This window comes from Leptosomus discolor, chromosome 25 (assembly GCF_034619465.1).
Source record: "Leptosomus discolor isolate bLepDis1 chromosome 25, bLepDis1.hap2, whole genome shotgun sequence".
NCBI classification, from domain to species: Eukaryota; Metazoa; Chordata; class Aves; order Leptosomiformes; family Leptosomidae; genus Leptosomus; species Leptosomus discolor.
Genome location: NC_141415.1, coordinates 3,049,853 through 3,068,047, shown reverse-complemented (window position 1 = coordinate 3,068,047; position 18,195 = coordinate 3,049,853). Strand labels below are relative to the sequence as shown.

General features: G+C 65.3%; 1 protein-coding gene across 1 annotated transcript; it reads right to left on the bottom strand.

Moving 5' to 3' along the window:
- Positions 1–39: 39 nt before the first annotated feature.
- On the bottom strand, positions 40–17,784 carry FMNL1 (formin like 1). Its single transcript, XM_086478171.1, is given in 31 exon segments — positions 40–105; positions 670–839; positions 1,103–1,380; positions 1,776–1,863; positions 2,105–2,228; positions 2,422–2,505; positions 2,786–2,887; positions 3,153–3,316; positions 3,424–3,553; positions 4,113–4,193; positions 4,348–4,416; positions 4,513–4,747; positions 4,952–5,154; positions 5,636–5,757; positions 5,852–6,101; positions 6,103–6,158; positions 6,391–6,628; positions 6,742–6,843; positions 6,936–7,085; positions 7,194–7,304; positions 7,614–7,688; positions 8,032–8,125; positions 8,210–8,286; positions 8,532–8,650; positions 8,921–9,036; positions 9,846–9,986; positions 10,221–10,304; positions 10,881–10,954; positions 11,035–11,118; positions 11,382–11,465; positions 17,623–17,784. Coding segments are annotated over 31 exon segments (3,933 nt in total).
- Positions 17,785–18,195: the final 411 nt, after the last annotated feature.

Below are 18,195 nucleotides of genomic sequence, written 5' to 3'. Positions count from 1 at the left end.
AGTCGCTGCTCTGGCTTTACAGCGAGGCCTTACCCGGGTCTAAAAGCTGGGGCTAGCGAGAATGTACACGGCAGCCACACGCCCCGGCAGCAGCGCGAGCAGGGGCTGTTTAACGAAGTAAATGCGTTAACAGGTTAATTGCGACAGTGCACGGCTGGGATTTACTGAGCAGCAGCAGGGCAGGGGAGGAATCCAGTCCAGTGTGGTATTTGGAGGCTTGTGCAGCCCTCTGGCCTCTTTTTCTCCTGCGGGATTTCAGCAGCGACCCTGCAGCGTTTCGGGATGGTGCTGGAGGCTGCCTGGCGCCGGCTGCGTGTCGCATCCCGCGACTGCTGCTGACGGGGAGCAGCTCCTGCTCCCCGCGGGCTGAGGGTCGCTGTTGTCTCCGAGAGGCTCCAGCCCCGACAGCAGAGGCGGCTGCCAGGGATGCAGGAGGGCAGAGCTAGGTACCACCTCACAGAGCCGTGGGATAGTCAAGCCTTGACCCTGCTGCTAATGCTCGTAGCTACGGCGCCTCCTCTGCAGCGAGGGACAGCCCAGTGCTGCTCACCACACCTGGTGAGACCTTGTATGTGGCTGTTCCAGTCCCTGCTCCCGTAGCACAGAGAAATTTTAAGGAAGACATATAAAATCATTGTAAAATAGCACCCCTGCCAGCTCCTGGGGTACGGGAAGTGCCCAGGGTGGGATCTTTGCAGCAGGCTCCTCGCTGGAGAGGAGGCGCAGCCTGTGCCTGCTCGGCTCGGCAGCAGAGGAGAACGCGGGTCTCCAAGGGCCGGGGGAGAGGGAGGAGAAGCGCAGGGACTGCTGCGTCCCTGGCTTACAACCCTCCTCCCCTCCTGCAGCGGGAAATCAAAGGCACCAGCAAGCTGAAGTGGGGGCACACCAGCGCGCAGGGCTGACCCTGAGACGGGCGTGCAATGGAGCAGCTCTGGGGTAGGGATGGGGCAGCCCCTCTTTTCCTTCCAAGATATGGTGGGGCCCTTTCTGTGCTCCCCCCCTCCCTGCCCGTACCCAGGAGGGTCCCCCAGCCCTGCCAGCCTGGAGGAGAGGAGCTCAGAGGCATCGCTAAGCAAGCGCGGGGGGGTTCCCTGCACCGGACCCAAGGGCATGCAGGGTGGGAGCTGGCACGCTAAGCGGCTGGCACGGCGAGGAGCGGGCACTGTCCCTCCGCCCCGCCTCGTCCCAGGCTGGTGGGTTGTCGTCCTGCGGTCCCATCTGCTCCGTGGGGAGGATGGTCCTGCCCTGGTCCTGGCAGCTGCAGGGCCGGCGCCGGTCACAGCGCGATGTCCGGCGTCGCCTGCAGGCTCTGCCCCGCCGCCCGTTTCTTGGCGCTGCCGCGGCCCTTGTCTGCGCGCCGGTACGGGTTGTTCCGCAGATCTGCACCGGGAGAACGCGCAGAGGCTGCCTGAGCTCCGCCTGCCCGCCCCGGCCAAGGCTGGGACCCGGTCACCCACCGCCACCCAGGAGTCACCCCATCTGGGGACGAGGATGCTCGGGAGAAGCCCAACCCGCTGCACGCAGAGACAGGAGGAGCAGCAGCTACCAACAACCCCGTCCCTCGGCTCTTTCGGTGCCCAGCACCGTACCGTGGGGCTGGGGCTGATGCCGTGGTGCCCCCGGGGTTCGCTATCAGCGTTGGGGCAGAATCCGGCCGATCTGCTGCGCAGCCGGAGGTGATGATGGGCCGAGAAACCCAGGAGGGTGGCAAAGTCTGGCAGGCCCTGCCTGTGCCGTGCCCGAGCCCCGAGCCCGGCTGCCCCCACGTTACCTACAGAGGACTCTCCTCGTTGAAGCTCACATCGCAGAAGAGCCGGGACGAGCGCTTGCCCGTCCGGGCCGTGAAAGGAACAGTTTTCAGAGCTGAGCACAGCAATCCAGAGAGACAGCGAGGAGGAGGAAGAGAGGGGAGGAAGAAGCAGAAGAGGAGGAAGAGCTATGAGACAGGGCAGAGAGCGCTCGGCACCTTTGGGATGGGTTTGGTCCCCACGATGGGGCTCGGTGGCCCTCTAGCTCCCGGCTGTGACAGCCCCCCACAGCCCCCCATCACCAAGGGTCTCCCCTCTGGCATCGAGTGCTGCAGGGGGGATGCCCGGCCGCTCACCTGAAATAATGTCCTCGATGGCCCCGTCTTTGCCTTCATAGATGAGCGGCTCCTTCACCATCTGCCTCTTCTTCAGCTCAGCGATCATGTCCATCTGCTGCCGCCTGGCTTTCTGGATGGGCAACTGGGGTTGGGGACAGCACGGGGTGAACGGTGGGGCCTCCCACCGCACCCCGAAGGAGATGGGGTGCCCTCATCTTCGCTCCCCACCCAGCCCTCCCTCACCAGGACCTGTTCTGCCCTTCCCCACCACGCAGCCCGCTCGGGGCTGGAGCCGGGCTGCCCCACCAGGGCAGAGACAAGTGGGGCACTTTCACCTCGGGCTGGTCCTCGCTGCTGGATTCTGCCTCTTTGGCCGCAGCCTCCTGTTTCTTCCACAGCTCAATGTCCTGCTCTGCTTTCTTGGGAGAGGCACAAGGAGGGTGGGCTGAGCTGGGGGGTCCTGCTGCGGGACCGCAAACCCCCTCTTCCCTCCCCTTGGCAGCCCCCAGCTCGCCTCAACCCAGCTCCAGCACCTCTGACCGCCTGGAAGGGCAGCACCCAGCCCCAGGGTTTCTCTGCCCCATGAACCCCCAGTCTCGCCTGTGGCTTTTGCTGATTACCCCAAAGCGGGGCCAGAGCCCCCCCAAACCCAAATCCCCTCCCAGCCCTCAGAAACAGGGCACCCCCCTCCCCTCCTACCTTGTAGGCTCTGATGAAGCGCATGAACATGGGGAAGAAGGTGGTGGGGGGACTTGTCTTGGGGTTCTCCCCAAAATACTCCACAGCCGACTCATACGCCTCCTGCGGGCAGAAACACCCCAATCCGGGGGGCTGGGGCCAGGCAGCAACACCCCATCGCCCACCACCTCCTTCCAGCCTCTCCCACCTCACCATCCTCCTCCATATCCCCCCTGGCTCCTGGCTCTCCTGCTGGAGCCACATCCCAACTGGGAGCCTCTCCCATGGGGCAGAGGTGTGAGCAGAGGGCACCCCAGGGGTGTCCCCCCCCCTAGGAATGGGGGGGGGGGCCCCCAATCCTGCCCCCCGCACCGTCCCCAGCACCTACCTTGGCGGTTTTGCTGTCAGCCTGCAGCTTCTCCATCACCTCTGAGTTGACCTTGAGGAAGTCCTTGAGCACGGGGCTGTCGTCCTGCCGCATGAACTCCTTGCGGGTCAGCTCCATCCCCTGCTGCAGGCTCCGCACGTCCTGCAACACGCTGTCCAGGGAGACTGCAGGGAGGGCGAGCGGTGTCGGGGTCAGGGCAGGCTCGGAGAGCCCCCACACCGGGGCTGCAGCCTGCTGTGACCCCCCCCATCCCGGTGCCCATGGGTGCTACCTGTGCCCGCCTTGTCGAGGAAGTGCAGCTCGGTGTGGAAGCCGGTCAGCTCGGGGTACTTCTCCATGATCACCCGCACCAGGTAATGCAGCAGCGTTTGCTTGCGGTCCGTCGACTTCATCTCCAGGAGCTGGGACAGAGCAGCATCAGCCCTGACCTGCATCCCACCAGCCCACCTCACCCCTGCTCAGGGCAGGCTCTGGTGGCCCTCTGTCCTCATGGCCAGTTCCTGCATCCCTCCATCCCCACGGCTGGTTCCCATCTTCCTCCGTCCCCATGGCTGGTTCCTGCATCCCTCCATCTCTCCATATCTGGTCTCTGCATCCTTCCAACCCCACAGCTAGTTCTTCTGTATCTCCATCCCTTTAGCCACTCCCCATGCCTTGCCAACCCTGTAGATCGTCTCTTCACCCCTCCATTCCCACAGCAGATTCCTGTGTCACTCCATCCCCGTGGCTGGTCCCTGCATCCCTCTAGCTGCTCCCCATGCCTCTCCAAACCCTACAGCTGCTCCCTGCATCCCTCCATCCCTATAGCTGGTCTTTGCACCCTTCCATCCCCACAGAAGGTTCCCATGTCCCTGCAGCCCTACAGCAGTTCCCTGTGTCCCTCCACCCCCGAGGCCGGTCCCCGGGCGGTGACAGTGCCCCCGTGCCCCAGCACACCGGGCAGCCCCGCGCCGACCCTACCGCGTCGAGGCTCTGCAGCCGGAAGCCGTAGGCTGCCCCGCGCTTGCTGCTGTTCATGTAGTTCCCGAAAGCCAGGACGATCTGCGGAGACACAAGGGCTCGGGGACACAACCCGGCACGGATGGGGCACCCCGAGGGGGGGCACAGTGCCTACATGCACCCTGGTAGCGCCCTGCGTGCGCCCATCCCAGCCCGACGTCCCCCCATCGGGGCCACCACACCCCAAACTCCTCACCTCGAGGATGTTGCGCAGTTTGGTGGAGGACTTGAGGGACATGGAGGCAGCGATGATGGCGTTGAGTTGCTGCGGGTGGGAGGGGAAGTGTGTGAGTCTCACCGCAGGATGCCACCCCCTCGCAGCTCCCCCACCCACCACCGCCCCGTGTCCCCCAACACCCACCGGCATGAGCAGCTGGGCCGTGTCACTGAAGTTGCCCAGGAAGATCATGACGTTCATGCGCTCGGCCAGGCGCGGGATCTTGCTGAAGCGGATCATGAACTGGTCCTCGTCCGAGAGCTCCTCCGGCGGCTGCTGGTCCCGCTCGAACTTCCCGATGAGCGTCCGCTCGTACTCGGTGGGCAGGAAGCGCAGCAGCAGCTCCAGAAAGTCGAGGCTCAAGGCTTGCTGGTCATACCTGTGGGTGATGGGAGCCCCCAGTGCAGCCAGACCCTGCAGCAGGTCCCTCAACCCCCGTCACCCACGGCTGGTTCCCACCTTCCCTCCATCCCCACAGCTGGTCCCTGCATCCCTCCATCCCCACAGCCGGTGCCATCACTCCTCCAACCCCAGCACACCCCACACCATCCCGACCTTCTCCCATCGAAGAGGGGACACTCACGTCTCAATGGCTGTGCAGATGTCCTGGATGCTGCGGCCGCCCTTGCGGAGGGTGATGGCCAGGTTCTTGGCTCGGTTGGACTCCATGAGGGTGACCTTGCTGGGAGCCTTCTGCGTGGCCTTCACCTTCAGGGCACTGATGTCCAAGCCGGGGCCCTGCGCTTTGGTCTTGAACTGCTCCTCAAAGTCACTCATGTCCAGCTCCTGTGGGGAGACAGGGCTGAGGGCACGGCGGGGAGGTGACGCAGGATGTCTGGGACGAGGACAGAGCCAGAGGGCCGCAACAAGGGGGAGAGGAGTGAGAGGATGAAGATGGAGCAAGGGGAGGAGGTCAACTTGAAGGGATGAGGATGGAGCAAGGGGACAAGGAGAGGGATGGGACAGGGAGGGGGTAAAGAGGGGATGAGGGGACCAGAGGATGAAGACGAGGAAGACATGGACAGGATGTGAGGATGAGGATGGAACAAGGGCACAAGGATGGGCTGACAGGAGAAGGATGGCAGATCCCATGTTGTCCCCCGCCATGGCTCCAAGGGGCTGCTCCAACCTCCAGCTTCTCCAGCAGCCACATGGCACCACAGATGGGTGCAAGGTGGGCACAGGGGCAACCTCAGGGTTGGCAGTGGCCACACCAAGCGCCCTGCACCAGCCCCCCCCCCCCCCCCCAGCCCCCCCATGTCCTCACCTGCAGCACCTTCTCGTCGTTGAGCTCGGTGAAGACGGTGCCATCGATCTGGCTCGGCTTCAGAGCCACCCAGTTGAAGACGGGCATGCGAAACTTGGTCTGGATCGGCTTCTTCACCTTCACTGCGGGGTGATGGGGAGGGGGGACACGTCACGGGCTGGGGGGTCACCCCAGGGTCCCCCAGGGACGTCCCCACCATCCCTGGGCCACACTCACCTGAACTGCCGGCAGCGGGGGGGGCACCTGGCCCAGCCGGGAGCTCCCCACCAAGGGGTGGGGGTGGGGGAGGTGGGGGGATGAGGCCTTCCAGCCCCCCCGGGAGCGGTGGGGGTGGGGGTGGCACTTGGGTGCCTGGGAGTGGAGGGGCGGGGGGGGGGCCGGTGCCCGCGGGCAGTGGGGGGGCAGGGGGCGGCGGGGGGCTGGGCTCAGCCCCCGGCAGCGGTGGAGGGGGTGGAGGGGGGGGGGGGCGGCGGGGCGGCGGGTGCTGGTGGGGATGACGGGGCCGGAGCCAGAGCTGGAGCATCTGCAACGGAAAGAAGCCGTGGGTGAGATGGTGGCACAGCAGGGCACGGCGCCACCGCCACGTTCCCTCTGCCACCGAGTGACTCTGAGTCCCTGGGCACATCCCCGCGCCCCTGCCTCAGTTTCTCTGCTCAGAGGCACGCTGCCACCCCTTCTCTGTGCTGGGTGTCCCCACCGGGAAGGTGACACCACGGGCTGCTGCCATCCCTCCCCCCCACCCGTGGTACCTGTGCCGGTGGTGGTGGCGGTGCCAGTGGTGGTGGCGGTGGCCTCTCCGGTAACCACGGGGGCTGCCGGCGTTTCTATGACGACGGGGACAATTTCGATGGCGACGTCTCCATCGGGCCCACGCAGGATCTGCACCAACCCCTTCTCCTCCAGCTCCACCAGCCGCCGCTCCAGCGCCAGCCGGTAGCACTCCTGGGGCTGTGGGGGCGGCGGGCTGGGCGGCCGCGGTGGGCTCAGCTGCTCCTGCAGTGGTGACAAGCCCCAGCACATCACTGGTATCCCACTGCACCCCTGAAACCCCGGTCCCCCAAGCACCCGCCCCTTCCTCCAGCACCGCAGCACCCCCGGGTGCTCACCCGCAGCGCCTCCAGCTCCCGCCGCGCCTGGCTCAGCTGCTTCTCCAGCTCCGCTATCTTGGCCATGGAGTCGTTCTCTGCATCCTGCAGCTTCTCCGTCAACTGCGGGGAACGAGGCGACGTCGCTCAGCCCCATCCCCGTCCCTCCCTCGGGGCTTGCGTCAGCAGCTCCTGCCCACGCACCCACGTCCCACCTGGCTGACGTGCTCCTCCAGCTCCTCCATGTGCTCCAGCACGGCCGTCTTGGTCTCCGAGTCCTCCAGCATGGCCCCCACGTCGAAGACGTTGTCCAGGTAGGCTTGGATCTGCACCTGCAGCTTGTCGCTCTCGGTGAGACGGAGGCTCTGCCATGGGACAGCCGGTGGCATCGTCACGGCCAGGGCTACCCCCTCCAGCACCCACCCACCTCTGGCAGCAGGGGCTCAGCCCCGGGGCGGCGCAGGATCACCCACCTCCAGGTACTGGTCCAGCCCCAGGTGGGTGAACTCGTACTGCAGGAAGACGCGGAAGTTCATGTTCTCCACCGAGTGCACCACGATGTTGATGAACTGCATGCAGGCCACCTGCGGGACGGGCACGGGCTCAGCGCGGCCACCAGCATGGCATGGTGGACCGGTGGTCCTGGGGGACTGTGCAGTGGGTCAGTGGCCCTCGGGGACATCGTGCCTCTGGGGAATGCCTGGTGGTTTCACAGCCCTGGGGAACTGGGGAAGGACCGGCAGCGCAGCAGCCCTTAGGGACACGATGCCCTGGGGACAGCATGGTGGCTCAGCAGCCCTTGGGGACATGACAGCCTGGGGACAGCACAGCGACTCAGAAGATCTTGGGGACAATGTGCCCTGGGGACAGCAGAGGACCAGCCAACCGCTCACCATGAAGTCGATGTTGGTGTCCTCGTTTCGGAAATACTCCATCAGCTTCTCAAAGCGGTTCTTCTCCCCGCAGACCTGGAGTGGGAGCAGGGGGCTGAGGGCCAGGAAGGACACAGACAGGGTGGGCACCCAGGGGGGTGGCAGGGCAGGAGGCACCCGCCGGTGATGCCATCTCAACCCTGATGGGTGCTGCCCTGCACCCAGTCCAGCTGGGACCTGGCCCTGGGGACATGCGCTGGCATGGGGACATCAAGCCCAACAGCTGGAACGTCCCCAGGCGAGTCACGGGATGGGCATTTTCAGGATACAGAATGCCCTGAGGATGCAGGGCTCTGCCAGACAGAGGGAAACCGAGGCACGGACCCAGCCAGGGCATGGGTGTCAGTGTGGGGACCTCACGTCCCTGCTGAGGACTCACCTCCTTGAAGTTGTCGAAGGCGGCCAGGATGATGTCATGGCCACCTCGGACCAGGCAGACAGCGGCCAGCAGCTCCAGCACCAGCGCCTTGGTCCTGTGGAGATACAGGGTGTGAGGGGGTCAGGGCCGTGCGGTGGGCGAGGGGACAGGGGAACGGGTGACAGGGGATGGGTCCTACCTGGCGTTTTTGTTGTTGAGGCTCAGGGTGATCTCGTTGACGCAGGCTGGGTGGTTCATCACCAGGCTGAAGCCAGACTTGGGGAGAAAAGGAGCATTAATGGGGTCGTGCGTGTCCCTATCTCCACCCTTGGGATGCTCCAGGACCTTGGGACAGCCCCGTGCCACATCCCCACCAGACATGAGGTCGAGTGAGGCCACCTCAGAGCAAGGGGATGGAGAAGAGGTCCTACCCCAAACCCTGACCCTGAACATGGCACCGCAGGAGCTGGAGGCTTTTGGGGAGCCCCAGGTGGGTCCCCGAGGACGCTGCCCTCTCCCACCTGGTAGTTCATGATGGCGCGGAGGCACATGATGCAGACGTGGACGTCGTCCTTCTGGCTGACGAGGCGGGAGTTCCTCAGCGCCTTCCTGCTGTGCGAGGGGTTCAGCCTGGGTGGGCGAGAGGGCGGCTGAGCCTGGGTGGGCGAGAGGGCGGCCGGGGGGGCGCAGCGCAAGCGGGGAGGGGGCAGCGCATGGGGGGGTGGCAGCGGGGAGCAGGATGACACCAGGGGATCCCAGGCATTTGCGTCCCCATGGGAAAGACACCCCCCCCCATGTCCATCCCCGTCTACAAGCCCTTGAGGTGGTGGTGTGATGGGGGGGGGGGGTGGGATGGAGGTCGGGTGCCCCTCGTGCGCACGGGTGGTCTCGGAGGCTCACCAGGGCGGGTAGGAGCTGCCGGGTGACCTGGGGCTACTGTCCCCATCGCTGCCCGGGGCGCCGCAGGGGACGCTGGGCTGGACGTGGCGGAGGAGGGTGTGGATGTGCTGGTTCGAGAGGCAGCAGCTGGAGGCGCGTTAGAGCCTGCAGGACAGGAGGGAGAAACGGGGCTCCTGCAGCACCCCTGGGACACCCGGGCTTGGGGACACGGGGGGGGGACAAGGGCTGGGACCCCCCTGTGGGTGCCACGTCACTCCTGACCTGTCACTGGGCCTTGGGGGTGGGGACACGCACACCCCGGCTCCTCGGGAGCTGCTGGCAGGTGACGAGGGACCCCCATGGTCCCCGGGCTGCCACACGATGGCTCCCGGGGTGACTGCGGAGGGGTGTCCCCTGGGACGCCCCTTGCCCGCTGGGGATGCCCCGCAGGCACCATCCCCAATGCCAGTGACGGGCAGCGGGGTCCCACCGGGGTGTCCCTGTCCCACCAGCGCCCTGGCCCCGTCACCTACCGTCAGCGCGTCCCCCGGCAGCGTGCAAGAGAAGAGCGGGGTTAGAAGGGGGCTGCGGGGGCGAGCGGCACCAAGCGAGAGCCACCGGCCACTGGGACCGGCTATGGGGGGGCGCAGGCCCGTTCCTCCACCCCGATTTTAAACCAGGGGGTGTGGTTGTCTCCCCCCAAATCTCCAGCACCTCCAATTTTTGCTTATTCATGGGTTTTACCCGAAGCATCCCACAACGGTCGAGGCACGGGGGCTGGAAGGACTTTGTCACCCTCAAACCAGCTCTGGGGACCCATTTTTAGGACCAGGCCTGCGTTTCCCTGCCAAGCCCCTCTCCGAGCACAGCGCGGCCGGGGGGTGCAGCGAGGCGGAGAGCGGGGTGACACGGCGCGGGGACACAGGGGACACGGGGGACGTGGGACCACGCGTTACCTGACGGTGAGGTGCCGCACTTTGGAGGAGCCCTGGGTGGGGGACGAGGAGTTGCTTTTGCTCAGGTCCTCCAGCGACCGCTCCAGGCCCTTGCCTTTGTCGGAGCCTGGGCTCCCGTTCTCGGCGTTCTCCATGTCATACCTGGTGGCCCGTGGGGACACAGGGACGGGTGAGAGGTGGCACCCTGCTAGGGGAGGCACCCCTCTGGGGTCCCCGGGGCTGGGGATGTTGGGGATGCTCTGCTCAACCCCAGCCATGGAGCACCCTTGGCTCCATCACTCCGCTGATGGGGTTCAGCACCCCCAGGGACCCCCTCCCCAGTCCCAGGGGAGGCTGATCCCAGCCTTGGGGAAGGGGCACCCGCTGGGGACGTACGTGACAGAGCACTGGGCGAAGGCGAGATACTCCAGCAGCACGTCCAGCCCCTTGTTCTCCTCGTTGAGGAACTCCTGGACCCAGCTGGGGGGTGCAGGGGGTTAGTGGGCTCCGCCAGCCCTCCTCATCCTCCCTTTTCCCCCTCGCCATCCCAGACCTCCCAGCAAAGCCACTCCTGGCCAGAGGTCCCCAGCGAGGGTGGGAAGCGCTGGGGACATGAGGTGGCACCATGAGCTGGCACCTCTCCGAGGCAGGTGGGTGCCGTGGTGACCCCATCTCCTGATGGCCAGGGGACACGGCCCGAGGGCTCCAATGCCACCACGACAGGACAGCCCAGCCCTGGGTGGCAGGACCATGGGCACCTATGGCCCAGCACCCACCACATCACAAGGGGCCGGGGCACCCAGGGTGGGGACCAAGCTCCATCCTGGCACCCAGGAGGTACCACAGTAGCACCCATGGCACAGCCACTGCTTCAGCACCCCTGTCCTCCCATCAGAGCCGCCTCAGAGGGGGCAGGATGAGGCCACCAGCCTCTACATCCCACTGTCACCCCCACAGCCAGAGGCTACCGTCACGCCAGTCCCTGCCCCAGCAATGCTGGGGACAGCAGCAGCAGCCAGGTGACAACAAGGACACCCCCAGATCCCCCTCCCTTACCCGATGTAGTTGGTCCTCAAGGAAATCTCCAGCTCCCGGAGCACCTGCGTCGACTCCTGCACTCGCCTCTTGAACTGGGGGATGGGAAGAGCCGTTGGCACCATCCCTGCACCCAACCGGGACGAGGACAAGGGGCGGAAGGGGGAGCCCTCACCTTCCTGCTTACACCACCCGTGTCCAAGTAGCTCTTCAGCTTCTGGATGTAGGCGGATGGTGGGTTTTTCACCTGGAAACGCTCCTACAAGCCCCAGAGAGAGGCTGAAATGGGGCCACCTGCCTGCAGCACGGGGACATGCCACTGTGCCCATGGCAGCCACCATATCCCCACCCCCCCCTCCGCTGCAGATGGCCACACATCAATGTTTAATCAGGTTAATAAGGCGCTGTCTCGCTAACGGCGATGGATGTCAGCGCTCGGCACGTGCCGGGTTGATGCCCGTGTCATGAGCGGTGCTTGGGGACAGGGACGGCACCGGGGATGCCACGACACCTGGACCTCACCTGGTCACAGATGAGCTCCCATTTCTTCTCGTTGTCATACTGGTTGAGCAGCTTCATCTTGTCCGGGGGCAGGTTCATGGAGTTCTGTGGGGTGATGGGTGTCAGGGCTGGGAGTCACCCCCAAAAACACCCCCCAGGGCTGCAGCACCCACTGCTCGCCCAGCACCGCGTGTCCTTGCTCAGCAGTGGGAGGATGGGGACACCAGTGGGAGGATGGGGACACAACCGTTCCCAGGATGTTAGCATCCCACCCGCCATGGACCCACCAGGAATGCCCCCACCTGGAGGTCCCTGAGGCGGAGGGCAGGGGGTGTTAGTGGGGGACAGGAGCAAAAACTGGACCCGTCCACCTGTGTCATGAGCGCACAATGCTCCCGGCCTCAGCCAGCCCAGTCCCAGCAAAGCCCCTTGGGCTGAGGGACGGAGACACAGGCTGGTGACACAGCTGAAGAACCCGGGAGTCTGGGCGCTGCTCGAGGGTGTCGGTCACCTCCGAATCCCCCCGCCGCGGGCGCGTGACGAGCCCGCCTGGTGAAATCAGTGTTTCTTTAGAGACATGATGTCAGGGCAGGGTCTGGTGTGTCACCACGTCCCTCTGTGCCGCCGTTGCACAACCCCAGTCCCCCTCACCCCCCCCCAGGGTTGCCCCGGCAGGACGTGACGTGGTTTCCGCTCTCCGAACGGCACGAGGCGGACGCCAAAACTGCTCCGCGCCACGGCTGGGGGCTTCGGGAGGCCCCGGGTGCAGCCCCTGCCTCTGGGGTGCTCGGGGACACAGCAGGTCCCTGAGGGACTCTGTGGGGTTACCAGCAGAGGTTTTAACGGGGCACCCACCACAGCCTGGGCCATGCTGGGAGCTCAGCTCACATCACGGGCCATTTATTTTCCCAAAAGACCCATTTCTTGGTGATCCAGCCCCCAGGGAAAAGCAGGACCTGAAGCTGCTGCTCAACCTGAAGAACCTGGGCAAGCTGGCACGATGGCACATGGAGGCAGTGCAGAACCCCAGGTCACCCTTAACCTCCAGTTTTGGGGTCCCCTGATGTTGAGGGTGGGGATGTGGGGTGCATGCACCCCTGGGACACCCATGTCCTTGGGGAAAAGGCATCTCACAGTGGTTTGGTTGCCCACAGAGGAGCAGGTCCCAGAGGAGAGGTGCCACGGTGGCAGGCAGGAGCGGAAACCTCGCAGCCCGCCTCCACCAAGGACCTGTCGAGCTGCTTTCGCAAGAAGCCAAAACCAGGAGATGTGGGCGGAAAGGAGCCAGCACTCGGCTGGATTTAGCCAGGGGACGGCTGACACGGAGAGCTGAGCATGGGGGGTAAAATTAGGCTACAGGGTCAGAAATAGCCTCGTCGTGAAGCCACTGGGGCCGTGCCGGAGCTGCCAGGTGGGTCCCAAGGTGTCAGCAGCACCTGGATGTCCCTCTTGCTTGAAAGCCCCGTCCTCGTGGTCCCCAAGCTGCCATCCTTGGGATGGATATGCCCCTCCAGGAGGGTCAGACCAAGGGACAGGGCTGTGCCTAGAGGGACCAGGCACCCAAACACTCCGCCCAGGGCTCGGGCAGCACCCCTGGCACCCTCCGTGGGACACTCTGCTGGGTGCCCTCAGCAGAGAGGTGATGGTGGCACCCGCCACACGGACCACCTCCTCCAGGGACCATGTGTGGGACCCGGAAACACCAGGACCAAGCATCACCGGTGGGACAGGACCTCCCATGGGCTCCCTGCCGTGAGGACGCAGGCGGAGCAAGGGGATGCTGGGGATGTCCCTATGGAGGTGGCTCTGCCATCGAGCCCTGCGGTCCCTTCCTCGCAAGCAGGGCTGGGCCGGGTGGCAGGATGTGGCACGGTGCGGGTACAAACTGGGTGGTGGCTGCGTCCCATCGCGGCCCCGGGTGAGCACGTGGTGCCGGTGGGGAGGAAGTGGCTCCGCTGTGGTCCCCAGCACCAGCCGGCAGCGCAAAGCAACCGGTTCTCGTTTCCTGCCGGGGAGGGGGAGACCGGCGCTGCAGGAGGTGTGGGGCAGGGCGGGTGATGTGGGTCTGGGTGGGAGATGTGGGGCAGGGCAGCAGCCGAGCACCCTGGAGGTGGCAGAGGAAGGACATCCTCCTCTTCCTCCTTGGGGGACAAGGATGGAGGGGGCATAGGAACTTGTCCCCAGCAGCCACATCCCACCTCCCATCATCCAGCACCCTCATCCCACCCCGGCGTGGGGTTTCCCCATCCCCCCCCCCCCCGCAGCCTGACAGCAACATCACAGCCCACCGCGTTACCGAACGGATGCCACCAAATGTCCCCCACCAACCCTCCCGGGACACGAGGTGCTGCGGCGCCCACGGTGCCGTCCCACCCATGCCTGGCAGCAGGATGGAGCAGGCTGGGACCCTCATCTCAGCCGACACCGGCCACAGCTTTACCCTACACCTAAAATTAAGACTGGGGGGAGGCAGAGCAGCACCTACATCATTTTCCGGTACGAAAAGACCTTTTCATATTGCAGCACCCGCAGCGCTGGGGCTGCTGACGGGGAGGGGACGGAGCTATTTTGGGTGTCAGACACCTTCTTTTTGTTTCGCACGCGAGCGGGCAGAGATGAGCAGCGCCGGGCTCTGCACCAAACCCCAGCACAAAAAAATTCAAAGCATCCTTTACGGAAGTGTTTGCTCTGCAAAACACCGATGGGCTCGAGTGAAAAACCAGACTGAGCGCAGGGAGCATCGTTTCTGGGGCATGGGGAGGAGGCGCATCCACGGAGCAGGGATGGAAAGCCTCGATGGCACGTGGCATGGGAAAGCGTCCCAGTCCAAACGTGGGGTACCAACCCTGCCTGCCGCAGGGAATGGGCCGGAGCTGCCCCGAGATGGTGGTTTAGGGGCTTGCACCGACTGCTTGGCCACGGGAAGGACTGACATCCCCGGGTGCCCGGGCTGGCAGCTGATGGCCCACACCACTCCTGGGATGCTCCATCCCTCGTGCTCGATGCTCCCACCCAAGGGGGCCTGGGGCATGCCTAGCCCCGCAGCGCCAGCGCTCCCATGGTGTCCCCTCCAGCGACCCCAACCACCACCCGATCCATCCTCCTGCCTCTCCTCCAGGCCCAGTGCTGGGCACCCAGCAGGATCAGGCCCACCGAGGGCTCTCCCAACCCCCAGCGTGCAGCAAGCTGGGCTGGGTGACACTCCCAGGACCAGCTCATCCCGCCAGGGAGTCCCTGGATCCAGCCGGGTCCCAAACCCACCACACACCAGGCAGGGACAAGCTGGCGGAGGAGCAGACGGGTCGCCGCCGATGGCCGGATCCTGCTGCGAGGCGGCGAGGAGAGGGCTAAGGGGTGGGCGGCCGCTACCGCCTGCTGCTCCCCGCCCTATTTTAAGACCAAGCAGAAGCTGCTCTCGGCACAGGCTGGGGAGATGAGCCTGATCCAGCCACCGCACCCGCATCCCCACCGGGTGCTGCCTGCCCACCTCGCGCCCGCGCCCGCCGGGATCCCCCTGTGCCAGCCAGGGCCAGATCCAGCCGCCTACGGCAGCTCGCAGCTCACAGGCCGCTTCCCTTCCTATCCAGGGCACATGTCCCCCGTGGGGACACCCCACCGCAGCCCCCGCAGCCCCCAGCTGGACTTGGCCACCACGCTGGGGCTGGATCCAGCAGAAAGCCAAGCATCGGTTTTCTTTCCCAGTTGAGCCGGTGCCGACACCGCTGTCGGGACTCGCTGGTGACCGGTCCCACCGCTGGGGCCAACAGCACATCTGCAAACATCTGCAGCGGTGACGTTTGCTGCTCTCTCCTCCAGGTCCCGGGAGAAGCGGCAGCAAAGCCCCCACCAGCAAAACCTCCCGGCTGGAGCAGCCCCCATCCCCATTAACCACCGTCCCCAAGGCTCCAGCTGAGCCCTCCCAGCTTCACCTCCGCCACACCCTCGACTCACAATTTCATTTATATATACTTGATCGCTACCTCCTGACGTGCGAAGTGGGGGAAAAATCCCGACTGCTCGGAGCGGAACCATCCAAGCATCCCCATCCCGGCAGCAAAGATGCTTTCCTTCCTCCGCTCCATCCCAGAAAGCCACCTCGGCACATCCCAAAGCACTTGGCGTTGGGACAACGCTCCCATCGCTCTGCCAAAGCGGCATCTGCCACGGTGCCCTAGCTGGGAAGAAGCCAACTTTTGGGGAACAAAACTAAATTTCCCATTTCTTGGCATGCGATGGGTTTATCCATCCCCTTCCTGGTGGCAGTTTGGAACCTCCAGGCTCTGATGCTGGCTTTTCTGCCAAGCTTTGCCCCACCAGCTCTCCTAGTTTGGGATGTCCAGCCCAAAACTGGTGCGCACCAACGTGCTTTCACGGCATGCCCATAACCACAGCAACGTGCTGGATCTGGATCATGTCCCACCAGGAGATTCCCAGCCCATCCCCTCCTGCTCCATCACTGATCTCACAAGATCAGGAAGTGGAAAAACTGAATCCCAAGTCAAGGAAAGTAGTTGGGGTGGGTGAGGGTGGAGGGAGCCCCCTTGTCCCTGTCCCCCCGGGGGTCCTGCTGTCACCTCCCGGCCACGAGAAGGGGGAAGGGAACCTGCAAAAGGAGGAAGCGAGATTGGGACAGCCGATTTCACAAGACGCCCGGTTCCCGTCTAGCCCAAACCCGGCCCCCTGGGTCCCCCCTAGCTCCTGGGAAAGAGCTTTCCCTTGGGATGGAGGAGGGCCGGGTCGTGGCAAGGGTCTGGAGCATTGTTTTCTCCTTTTCTGATCATTTTTTGCCTTAGGATTTCCAACCTGCCGCCCCCCAGCCAGGCGGAAAGCACCGTTTCCTGAGGCCTCGCAGCAGCAGCGGAAGCACCCCGAGGTCCCCGGCCACCCGTCCCCTCCTGCCACCACCACCACGGCACCCGGGAGCCATCACAGGCGCCGCCACCCAGCTCAGCCACCCGCTGCCCTCTGCACCCTCAGTGACGGGCGTCCCATGGCCAAGCCCCCTCCTTGGGGATTTCGGGGGTCCCATGTGGATCCCCACGTTGCAAAGCCCTTCGCCATCATCCCCCCGCGGCTGTGCCGAGCCGGAGCTGATGCTGCCACCAGCAGAGAACCGGCAGGGGCTCCGGCTGCAATGCCCATCCTCAAATAATCCACGAGATAAAAAAATCTTCCAAACAATTTGTGCTCAGGGCTGGGCCGGTGGATCCCACCGAGCAGATCCCGGCACACTGGCATCCACGGGAGCCCGCGGCTGGTCCCGGCACAGGGTCAGCAAAGGGGCTCCATCTCCCACCAGGACACCAAGGGATTAAAGCAGCAGTTTGTTTTTTTTTTTTCCCAGCCCGACCCTCCGCCATGGAGTGATTTTGGGGAGGGCACGGCTACGGGACGGAGCGTGGTGGGACCGCGGCTGGCCTGGCGCGAAGGTCACAGCCGGCCGACCCCGCTCAAGGACGGAGAGGATCGAGCGGGAGCGGATCTCCAAGGAGCTGCCACCCCACGGGGACGCGGCTTCGGCATCGCCCGCTGCTCACCCCAAGAGCCGGGGAGGCCGGGAGCGATGCCGGTGGTTTTCCCTGGCGAGGAGGAGGAGGAGGAGGCGGAGGAGGAGGAGGAGGAGGAGGAGGTGAACCGAGCCTTGGCCATCCGCAGCACCGGCTGCCTGCGGCACGCTGCCGGCTCCGGGCCCTGCCGGCTCCCCGCCATGGCGGAGCGTCCCCGTGAGCCGGGGTCACCCCAAGAGCTTGGGGCCGGGTCCCCCCCACCGTGAGAGCACCGGGGAGGCAGCACCGGCTGCGGAGCAGCCCCGGGCAGGGCCGAGCATCCCCGTCAGCACCGGGGTGGGAGAGGAGAAATTATCATTAATAAGAATAAAAAATTAAATAATGAGCAAATCAAATAATAAACGGAAGAATAAAATACTGCAATAATACAAATAGGAAAAATATCGTACCAAGGAGGAGGATAATGAGGATGAGAATGATACTAACAGAAAGCCCGGGTGGGTTTTTGGTGTGTCCCCCACCCAAGCAGAGGTGCCCCCCCCCCGAAGCAGGGCTGCCCCCAAGCAGAGATGCTCCCCCCCCCCCCCCCCCCCAAACAGGGATGCACTCGGCAGGATGGGTGCCCCCCCCCCCCCCAAAGCATGGGTGCCCCCCCCCGGCATGGGTGCCCCCCTCCAAGCAGGGGTGCCCCCCTCCCAAGCAGGGGTGCCCCCCCCCCCGCCAAGCACGGCTGCCCCCCTCAAGCCCCCGCTCACCAGGACGCGGCCGAAGCGCTCCTCCAGCTCGGCGGCGGCGGGCATGGGCTGCCGGGCGGGCGGGGCGGCGGCGGCGGCGCTCGGGGGGGGCACCGGGAGCCGGGGGTCGCGGCTCTCCCGCCCCCCCGCGCCCCCCTCCATGCCGCCGGCCGCGTTGCCCATGGCGCGGGTGCGGGATGCGGAGCGGCGGCTCCGGGGTGGGTTTTCTTCACCACCCCCCCCCCCCCGCCGCCCCTTCTCCGCCGCTGCTCCTCGGCGTTTGCAACTTCGCCGGGGCGTTATTGCGCTGTGACCGCCCCCCCCCGCCCCCCCGCCCCGCGGGCAGGGCTGCGCCGCGCCCCGGCCCCGGCCCCGGCCCCGGCCCCGAGGGGCGGCCCCGGCACCTGCCGCGGGGCGGGCGGGCACCGAGCGCGGCTCAGCGCGGCTCAGCGCGGCCGCTCCGCGCTCGGCTTGCGCGGTCCGTGCTGGCTGGCCCGGCCTCTGGCGGGTTGCCTTGCCCCATCGTCTCTTGCTTTCTCTTGCTTTATTTTCTAAAATTTTGTTTAATGTTTACTTTCATTTTATTTAATTAAC